This window comes from Arachis ipaensis, chromosome B4 (assembly GCF_059453495.1).
Source record: "Arachis ipaensis isolate K30076 ecotype BB chromosome B4, ASM5945349v1, whole genome shotgun sequence".
Taxonomy (NCBI): Eukaryota; Viridiplantae; Streptophyta; class Magnoliopsida; order Fabales; family Fabaceae; genus Arachis; species Arachis ipaensis.
The window spans coordinates 23,197,916-23,208,934 of record NC_142439.1 but is presented as its reverse complement, the minus strand read 5'-3'; the positions used below and the strand labels follow the sequence as shown (position 1 = coordinate 23,208,934).

The window sequence follows — 11,019 nt, the reverse complement described above, 5'->3', positions numbered from 1 at the left end:
ATTTAATATCAATTAATTATTTATTTCATTATTTTATAAATTTCTTTATTTTAAAAAATATTTTTTTTAAATTTAAAAAATAATATCATATATAATACTATCTTTTTATTTTATTTTATTTTATTTTTTGATTTTATGTTGAAAGTACATCATACCAGTTATAAAATCTTTTTTTTAGAATTTAACTTAGTTTTAGTGTTTTACTCTTTAATGTAATATTTGTTCAAAGTTTAACACAAATTTAGGGTTAACATATAAAATAGTTTAGTGTGTATTTGGATTAAAATTTGTAAATAAAAATTTGTATTAAATTAATTTTACAAACTTGATTTGATTAGAAGTGAGTTGGTATTAATCGTAACTTATATTTGGTAATTTTATATCAAAATGAATTATAGTAAAATGAATGTTATTTTTTTTGTGTGACTAAACAGAAAAGAAAGAGAAAAAAGAGGCAAAACCAAATTAAAATTACCAATGTTCTGAAAATCGGTTCGAACTAGCCGGTCAAACCAGGAATCAATGACAAATACAGTTCGGACAAAAAGTAAAACCGCCAATTTTAAAAATCGAAATTAAACCGTCGAACCGGTCAAAAACTGATCGGTCGAACCGAACCGTGACCCGACCGATCGAACCGAACCGTGACCCGGCCGGTCGAACCGAACCGTGACCCGGCCGGTTTTTCAAATTTGGGCCAAATGCTGCGTTTTGCATGCTGAAAGGGCCAAAGGGGAACCCTAGTCACCCACAGAAGCACAGACGGCAGACGCACTCACCCACTCACGCACTCACCCCTCTCCTCTCGAGCCTCCACTCTCACCTCTCACGTCTCCAGTCTCACTCACCTCGAGCTTCCGGCGCAACTTCCGTCCAGCCATCGCCGCCGTCGCCACTTCCGTTGTGCTAACGTCAGCTAGCTCTGTTCGCGCAGCCACGAACCGTCGCGAAGTCAGCCTTCGAAAATCGCAGCCACCGCAGGGGAGGAGGGAGCCTCTGCTGCGTCGCTGCCGTGCCTCCATCGCTGCCAATCCATCACCGCCGCTGATAGGGTTTGTTGGAGCTGCGCAAAGCCATCGTCGTCGCTGTCACGTGAGGAAGGAAGCGAGAGAGACCGAAGCTGCGAGAGAGGAGAAGTCACCCCCGCCGAAAGCCGCTGCTGAAGACCCCATGATAAAAGCGGTTCTACTTGAATCTTTGAAAGTTGTTCTGATTTTCCCACTATTGTTGCGATCTGCTACTTTCTTTGCAATTGTCTCTAAGCGTACTTGATTTTCTGGATTTAGAATTATTTTTTATTGAATTTCTGGATTTGAATTTTGAATTCCTGCTTGATCTGCAATTTCTGTTGATTCTTCTTGTTGTTGTGGTTGAAATTCAAAATTGAAATCTGATTCTTCTTCTTTATCAATTCCATATTCTGGACTTGTTGATTTGTGAACTGATTTTGTGAAATTGAATTTGTGATCTGTTGTTGGATTTGTTGCTAAATTGCTTGTTGAATCTGAATTTGCATCGATTTAGGCCTTTCTTTCTTCTTGAATTTCTGTTGATGCTGCTGCGATTTCTTGTTCTGTTGATAGCTGAGATTTGGTTGCTTCTTGATCGATTTGTGGTGGTTGCTGTTGTTGCCTTAGTCTAGCTTTAATCTCTTCCCACTCAATTTTGCATTCTGCAACTTCATTCCAGCAATTTCGAATGTTTCCAAATTGGCAAATGGATTGAGCGCCTATTCTCCATCCATAACCATCTTTTCCATGGAATATTGGAAATTATCTTCAGATTGTTGAGTTATTTGTTTTTCCATGAAAAAATGGAAGAAACCTCTCAACCAGAGCACCAATGTTAGACCCCTCTTTGAGTTAGGGAGAGAAACTCCAAATTGAACCAAGTTCAATATCAATTCATTACTTCTTTATAATACATTGATAAAAGTCCCTCTTAGAGCAGGTGTTTTATTTGCCATTTTCATTTCAAGTGGATGAATGGTTTCATTGAATTCAATTTTTGTGCTGCAGAATAAGGTAAGGGATTGTGAATATGAATGAATGTGATAAAATTCTGAATATGAATAAATATGATTGATGACAAATTTGGATGTTGACATTTTATGTTTGGTTGGTTGTTTTTGTTATTTGATTTGAGTTTGTATTCGAATGAAATCACAACATTCTTGTTTATATAGTACTTTTAATTTGGATGCTATTTTAAAATTTATATTAAACTATAATTATGTTTTAATGTGTTTATTTATATTTTATTTATTATTTTATTATAAATTAGTTTTTTCGGTTCAACTACAGTCGAACCGGTTAAATTTATAAACCAATGAACCAGTAACTAGAACGGTTTAATGACCGGTTCTGTTTTTAGAACCTTGATTATGACACAAATTAATAGAACACAAATGATTCCAAAACATACTTCTTTTCTCAAATTGAGGATTCTCATACACTGCACTACAAAACCAAACTAGCCAAACTAAGTTATCCATACTCAATTTGGTGAGTTTGGTCTATAACCACACAACAAGCATTAGCAATAGAAGAGAGAAAAATAGATGCCACTCCTATGTCCTACTGCTTCCTCAACACCAATACAATGAAAATCCAACTTATCCCAAAATTTAATTTATCCCAAAAATTCTTTAAATTATTAAACACAGTATGAATCTCAAAAAGAAAGAAGGTTTATATATTCTAGTCGGTGTGCATTGCAATGAATGTTGTTTAAGATTATATAATTCAAAAGTACATGAATATTGTTTAAGATTATATAATTCAAAAGCAGGTTTAGATAAAAAATACTAAAAAAAAAGACATAAATTTATATCATTTAAAACTAACTTATATTTTTTATTTTTTTTATATCATTTAAAACTAACTTATATTTTTTATTTTTTATTCAACGCTCCTTGGCTATAATTTTTTTGAAAAAGACTTAAATTTATATGTTAAAATTTAATATTCTTTTGCTCATAATTTGTGGGTACTCTTTTTTAATACTATTTTTGTATTTAATTTGGTCTTTTTAATATAATTAATAATTTATATTATAAAAATAACAATAATAAATAAAGTATATATTAATTAAAAAATATACAATAAAATTATACAAAGCAAAAAAAAAAACAAAATTCTACAAAAAATATCAATAAAAATAATTAAAAAATTATATGAATAATAAATACTAAAAATGCTATTAAAAAATGCAACAATATATATAAAAGAATATTAAAAAAAAACAACAACATCTATACTATGAATAAGAAAACTAAATAAAAAATTGGTAAAAAATCAAAACTTAAAAGAGAATACTAAAAATAATAGTATAAAAAATTTATTTATAAAACATAATCATAAAAAAACAAATACAAAAGTTCTTATGATTATTCATAATATCTGGTATTACAAATTAAATTGAATGGTAAAATTAACAAAAAATAAATAAATAAATACATAAAATTTTTATATTACTTTCCAATCTAATAATTTAACGCAAAAGCTACAATTGATAATTGATTCCTTATGATAAACACCAATTAAAACATATAATCAAGTTTGCTTTTAAAAAGAAAAAAAAAGTTAGCCATACAAAAAAGATTGATAGTGCACTGCGTTTTTTTAATGTAAAAACTATGCATGTTTGAAATGCAAAAGTATACACACCCTTAATCCCATATTCAAAGGATTCTTTTGTAATTTTACGTTAATCCAGATTCAAGACAAGAAAGTGCTGCAACACCACCATCTACTGTTCTACACGCCACCAGTTCTAGATTCTCATCACTGCCGTGGCACTCAACAGTCACCTCATCGCTTCGTTTCACTAACCTATTCCTATCTACAATCCTCTATCTTCTTCTCAAGTTTCAACTTACTCTTTTCAAGGTTAGCTGATTCCTCAATCTCAATTTCAATCGCAATCTGGTTCTTGTACTTTTTTTTGCTCCGCTGCTCAATCATTGTTATACTTGTTGTCAATTTGATACAAGTTTCAACTTACTCTTTTCAAGGTTAGCTTATTCCTCAATCTCAATTTCAATCTTAATCTGGTTCTTGTACTTTCTTTTGCTCCGCTGCTCAATCATTGTTATAATTGTTGTCAATTTGATACAAGTTTCAACTTACTCTTTTCAAGGTTAGCTTATTCCTCAATCTCAATTTCAATCGCAATCTGGTTCTTGTACTTTTTTTTGCTCCGCTGCTCAATCATTGTTATAATTGTTGTCAATTTGATACATGCAAAGCTAACTGATTTTTATCAAATGATTGCGTTCTTTACAAGATCTGAAATTAACGATTCGTGAATCGCGATGCTTTTTTGGAATCTGATGTTTCTCTTCTCATTTCTGTGTATGATTCCACCTGTTTGATTAAATGCCTGACTGATTCTTTTTTTTTTTTCTGGATTTGTTTCTCTTTTTATAAGTAACTAAGTAAATTGATTGCTGGAACTCTTATTATGAAGGGGGATTCTGTGACACCGTTGAAGCTCTTTGGGAGAGTAGAGATTCATTCAAGCATTCATTAAGAATAAATTTCTTACAAATATAGAATTGAATTCAATTTATGATTCTTCTCTGGAACAAATAATGTTATCGATTTTAATCTGAGTGAGAATTAAATTATCATGGATTTATTCATAAAAGTTGATATACCAATAAATAATATCCTTATCAGTTACCACAAAATTAATTGTACCAAACAATATCCCTAATTTATCTTGATTCTCAACCCTTTCTCTCTCATTTGTTCCAAAGGTTTAACAGAAGACGTTGATCCTCCCTATTTTGAGTTTTGTACTCTCTTCCCTGCTGTTGATTTTTCTACTGCTTTCTTGTGTTATATGTACTGCTTTTCCTCTATTATGTGTTGGTGTATGTCTTGTGGGAAATGAATGACTCTAGAGTGTTATTCATGTTTCATACTCTTACGCCTTAGGAATTGTGTGTTCAATTGTACAGTTGTGAATATGATAGATTGATAGCGACCTATTTCTTGATTCAGGCTGGAATTACTGTTAGTATTTGAACTAAGCTTTATTATTTTGCTATATACCTTCTTCATCTATGGGTAATTCCTTATGATGTCTTACTCCTTGTATGTTTGAGAATTGAGATGGCTTGTACTCAAGCGTACTCAAGCCTAATAACCAAGTAACCATTAACTTGTGCATGTGAACATACTATACTATATATTTTTACTGTTAATTAGAAGCCTCCTGATTTAGTGATGTAAGTGTCTTTTGATTATATTATTTTATTTGATAAATAGTTGAGTGTGTAGTTAAAAGATAAAGTTCTGTTAATAAAGGATAAAATTATCAAATTAAAATATTTAATTCATTGAGTAGTCATGCCAAATCATGGAATTGAATTCAATTCTCTCCGGAATTGACTTTCCAAATGGATGCTAACCTGTGTATTTTGGAGTTGGTTGAACCATAGATTGGTGATGCCAAGGGGTTCATGTGTTTTTATACTTTTTCTCCTGCAATTTGATATTGGATAGAATTACCTATTTGACTTTTCTGGTGTTCTGCTCATGGCTGGGCTGCTTCAAGCTTGTTACTATCTTGAATTTGAAAATGGAAGCCTTACTGCATGCTTTCTCTTTTGTCGCTATCATGTTGCAACATATTTTTCTCTCTGCATGTGAAATTGCTGGTTACTTCCATTTAGAATTTATACCTGACAAAAATTTCTATCACTTCTTTAAGGATCTGATTGAAACAACTAACTTTTAGTAACTAAAGTGGCAATTGTGTTGATTTCAGGAACCAAAGTATATAAGTATTTAACCACAGTTGACATCTTTCACGTTGAGAATTCACCGGCAGAAAGAAGAACTTAGAACTGATGACTACCACTGGGACACTCAAGTCTTCTAGTTCTGAATTGGATCTTGATCGACCCAACATCGAAGATTACCTGCCAACAGGATCCTCCATTCAACAAGAACCTCATGGAAAGCTTCGCCTGTATGCTTTCTTGTTTTAATTTCTTGCTCACGCTATATTTAGTACACAGAAAAAATTGGGATGAAGAGTGCAGCTTTTTGTTCATTTGATCTTTTCGGGGAACACAGATTTTGATGCTATTTTACATTTTAATGTTACTTATCTTGTTCTCTTCTGGAAAACCTTCTCAGGCATGATTTGCTCGATATTTCTCCTACTTTATCTGAGGCAGCTGGTGCTATTGTAGATGTAAGCTTTTATCCTTTTAATTCTCTGTTTTCTTTCTTTTTGTATTGATTGAATAATTATTTTCCGCAGAACCAATCATTACATTAGTATGGTCAGAACTTAATGTCAAATATACTACCCTGCTGGCACAAAGTTCATTTACTCTCTTATGAGAATTTTTTTATGTTTGGTTCTCATGTTTGTTTACAGTTTAGCTGTGAATTTGCAAAGTGATATTTTAAATGTTAAATCTCATGATTTTTTAATTTTATTTTTTGTTGTTCATATAATAGGACTCATTCACAAGATGTTTCAAGTCAAATCCTCCTGAACCATGGAACTGGAATGTTTATTTATTCCCTTTGTGGTGTTGTGGAGTTGTATTTCGATATTTGATTCTGTTTCCGGCAAGGTTGGTCAGATTCACTTAAATTATGTTATGCTTTATATGGTAACTTTGAAACCTGACTATTATATAGACTACCTGGCTAAATTTTGGATGCTAACTTCTTTTCCCTTTCAGTGTGGAGTTAGGCACTGAATTGACTGTCCATTAAGAAAATATAAATATAAGGATATGATTTGAATTTCTCAATTTTCTGTATATGTAAATTACCCTTTGTATTTAGCCTGTTTATTTCTATGTTTTATGCTCTTAATATTAAGAGTTCCTTTACTTATCATCCAATCATCATTAAACTCTCAGGATTCTGGTGCTAACAATAGGATGGATAATATTTCTTTCATCCTTCATTCCAGTGCACCTCCTATTGAAGGGACAAGACAAGTTGAGGAGAAATATTGAGGTGCATATTCAAATTATAAGTTCCTGCATGCCATTTTTGCAATTCATATTTTTTCCTTGTAACATAGATTTCTCTTTTCCTTTTTTGTGAACTACTAAAAGTACAGTCAATGACCATTTCTACATCATGAAATACAAAAGATATCTTTGAATTTGTTTGTCCTAATCAAACTATCTAAAACGCAATCTAGCAACTTCTGTTCTCTTTCTTTTCCGCCTTTGTTGGGTACAACTCTGGCAAACTGACCTTTCTGTTTGTCGAATTAATTTGTAATTGGCCATTTTCTTCAGAGATCGTTGGTGGAGATGATGTGTAGTTTCTTTGTTGCATCTTGGACTGGGGTTGTCAAGTACCATGGGCCAAGGCCTAGCAGGCGACCGAAACAGGTTTGTCTAACTTTATTAATTCTGACATGTGATCCTGATCCATGCGTTCAAATAGGAGATCTTAGTTATTACTCTTCTGAGGTTTTACCTTCATTTGTTCAACAGGTTTTTGTGGCCAACCATACTTCCATGATTGATTTCATTATCTTAGAACAGATGACAGCATTTGCTGTTATTATGCAGAAGCATCCTGGATGGGTTGGTAAGCATATAGAGCTCTGAAAGAAAGCAGGACTTATGTCTTCATGATTAGCAAACAGCTTCATGTATTAAACACTTACTATCTTGAAGTTTTTATGAACACAAGGGTTTAGCTTCTAAGAGATTGGATAGTTTGCACCATATCTGAGAGTTAAAATGTTATGTTAGAGCTCAGCATGTTTTATGGGACAGAATTAGACACCTAGCATCTAGTTGGTTTAAAGGTTGTGATCTTTATAGGGCACTTCCCCTCTCAGACATGTTGAGAGAGTGGAAAGCTATACTTTATAGATAAATGTTTTGGTTTTTGTTTTTTGCTTTAGTATAGGGGATCCTATATCCCCCTATTTGTAGTATCCTTCTCCTCATCTTAATGAATTTCTTCTTATTAAAAAATGTCATGTTAGAGCTATTTATCACCGGCTCAGTTTAAATAGTTATCAGAAGAGTAGGGTATATGACGAACAACCAGGATGATTTAAGGAAAATTATAGCTTGATAATTTTGAAAAAATATCATAATTTATCTCGACAATAATTCATTTATGAAATATACTCAAAATCAGTTTTTGCTCAGGACTATTGCAGAGTACCATTTTGGAGAGCGTAGGATGTATTTGGTTCAATCGTACAGAGGCAAAGGATCGAGAAATTGTGGCGAGGAAGTGAGTAACAGAGTATACTTGAAGATGTCAGGAAAAATATATCTCAAATCCATTACCTTTTTGCTTACACGACATTTTATGTTTCAGATTGAGGGAACATGTCCAGGGAGCTGACAATAACCCTCTTCTCATATTTCCTGAAGGGACTTGCGTAAATAATCACTATACAGTTATGTTCAAAAAGGTACGTAAATTTTTTACGTTAGAAATGCCCTTATATTCCCCTATCTTAAGGAATAGCTTCCCCCCCCCCCCCCCCCCCTTCTTCCCCATTTTATTGTGTTCCTATACTCATGAAATTATAGTTGAAGTCTGCAAGTTTTTCTAATTATTTTTAGGGTGCCTTCGAACTTGGATGCACAGTTTGCCCAGTTGCAATAAAGTATAATAAAATTTTTGTTGATGCTTTTTGGAATAGTCGAAAGTAAGCAGATGCTTCTCCCATGTTTATTATTATTATTGCTCTGTTTTATTGCTGTGATTGAGGTTTCACTTTTGATGACTTTGCAGACAATCTTTCACTAAGCATTTGTTGCAGCTAATGACATCATGGGCTGTTGTTTGTGATGTTTGGTACTTGGAGCCACAAAATCTGAAGCCTGGAGAAACACCCATTGAGTTTGCAGAGAGGTAAAGTTTCTCAATCCAGATTTTATGCAGAGGTACTTTTGACTGATGTAGCTGTTGAAATCATCTATTATGTTAATGATGATGCAGGGTAAGAGACATAATCTCACATCGTGCTGGCCTTAAAAAGGTTCCATGGGATGGATACCTGAAGTATTCTCGTCCTAGCCCGAAGCATAGAGAACGAAAGTAAGTAATGTTTTCTAATTTCCTTCCTTTTTCTGGACAAATGATTTCCTAATTTTCTTGGTTCAACTATGTTAGCATATATGGCCTCTGACATAGGTGTCATATGTTGGATATTACAAGTTTCAAGTTACTTTTGGTTTTGCTTATTAGTTTCTGATAGTTGAAGCATTCCTCTGCTGTTCTTTCGAATTTTAATCTAAGTTTGGGTTAACAATATTTCATTTCACGTTGTTACATTTTAAAATACAATTGTTAAGTACAATAGTAAGGCTCCAAAATAGTTTATCTTCTTAATGATCTTTGTTATTTTGCTGTAAAAAGTGTATTAAGCGATGTCAGATTAATGTAAGATTTCATATGATTTATACAACATATCAACTTTTGATCCAACTAGTTTTGTGTAAAAAGTTAACAAGCTTTTCAGCTGTGTAAGATATGAATTTATTAGGATGATTCATCTTGCTTGATTTAATGATTAATCATGCACTTGCAGGCAACAGAACTTTGCGGAGTCAATGCTACGGCGTTTGGAGGAAAAATGATGTGTATCTTCTGTAAATTTTCATACGGAATTCTCCAACCTTTTTTTATTTATTATTATTTATTATTTTTTTGGATATGCTGATATTTACATTTTTGTTTGTTACAATATGTTTAGATTACTGAATAAGATAGTTGTCTGGTAAAATGTTCCGTGGGTGGTTGATATCTTGTACAAACATGTTGAAAGCTAGATATCCTTTTTAGGGATGAAAAGTTTTGATGGTGTTTCTATATCTGAATGTTTACATGTCTTTTGAATTTTGATCAATATTGACGTTAGTTTATATTAAGGCTTTGCTCACTGATGAATTAACAACTAAGTTGGTATCCTTATGTTTTATGTAAATTTTGTTAAATTTATTGATAAAGAACCAGGAAGACATAAGAAGACTTTTCACAGTCAAAAGAGATCAAAAGACATTGTTTGATCCATGTAATTGACATCATTTAGTAGGGTAGATTTTGTTGTTTTAGTATTGATAAAGAACTAATTAAATCTTTCTTTTGGAGAGTAGTAGAGTACTCAAGCCGTCAAGCGATACGTCTTCAGAGTCCGAAATGATTTTTCATATGAATATGCTTTAAATAAATTTGAATTAACCAACTTGAGTTGGTTGAGTGATTAGCTCACTCATTTGCTTAAGTAAGTATTGAAAATTTGAATTTCGTTTTGTGCATGCAGCAACTCATTGGTCAGTGGTAGATTTTTAAATGGAGTTCAAGACCTGTTGAATTAGAGGATATCGTGGGTAACCAAAAAAAATTTGAATTAGTTGATATAGCTATTTTAGAATCATATGGTATTGGAACCCAATTTGATTAAAATATACGTGAACTCGTAGCCAACTTAGGCTAGGGAATATCGCAAAAAATTAAAAAAAAAATGTATGTGAACTTCTAAACCTGCCCTAGGTATGTTTTAAAGATGGTGAAAATTTAGGTGCAGTCGACTTCACGTGAAATTGATTGCTGAGAGTTGTTAGATGATTTGACCGATTTGACCAAATTTTCAACTTCACGTGAAGTCGACTGCACCTGAATTTCCACCTTTAAGATACTGAAAATAATAATTAAATATAAAGATCACTCGTTATTATGCTAGATACTCTAAATGAGTTGGGATTTACATGTTATCCTAATATGACAAGGTAAAGATTTATATACAATTGTCTTTATGTGAGGTTGATGAATGATTATAAATCTTAGGAAATAAACAAGCTAAATTGCTGCCGTGCATATCATTAAAGTGTTAAATAGCTATTTTATTCTTCTCTTTAATTTAAGAGTTGTAGTCATGCTTGGATTTGGATGTATGATGAATGAAGTAATGATATATTTTCCTAATCATTTTTCTTTTACTATCAAATGTTGTATTTTCTTGTTTAGTTTTAAAATTTTGAATTTATCTTATTTT

At 32.3% G+C, this 11,019-nt stretch overlaps 1 protein-coding gene across 5 annotated transcripts; it reads left to right on the top strand.

The window, feature by feature from the left end:
• The first annotated feature begins 729 nt into the window (after positions 1-729).
• Positions 730-9,836, top strand: LOC107639126 (glycerol-3-phosphate acyltransferase 9). Of its 5 annotated transcripts, XM_021120971.2 has the most exons (14): positions 730-1,182; positions 3,718-3,890; positions 5,779-5,982; positions 6,153-6,210; positions 6,483-6,601; positions 6,896-6,995; positions 7,286-7,381; positions 7,487-7,583; positions 8,159-8,246; positions 8,334-8,430; positions 8,585-8,670; positions 8,757-8,876; positions 8,964-9,062; positions 9,556-9,836. In XM_021120971.2, the coding sequence occupies exons 3-14, from the start codon at positions 5,861-5,863 to the stop codon at positions 9,602-9,604; spliced, it is 1,131 nt and encodes a 376-aa protein (XP_020976630.1). In that variant the 5' UTR covers positions 730-1,182; positions 3,718-3,890; positions 5,779-5,860; the 3' UTR covers positions 9,605-9,836. The 5 variants fall into 5 exon arrangements, with proteins under 5 accessions (XP_020976630.1, XP_016198038.1, XP_016198039.1 ...); XM_016342552.3 differs by lacking the exon at positions 3,718-3,890 and having other exon boundaries at positions 743-1,182; XM_016342553.3 differs by lacking the exon at positions 3,718-3,890 and having other exon boundaries at positions 1,179-1,203.
• The last annotated feature ends 1,183 nt before the right edge of the window (positions 9,837-11,019 follow it).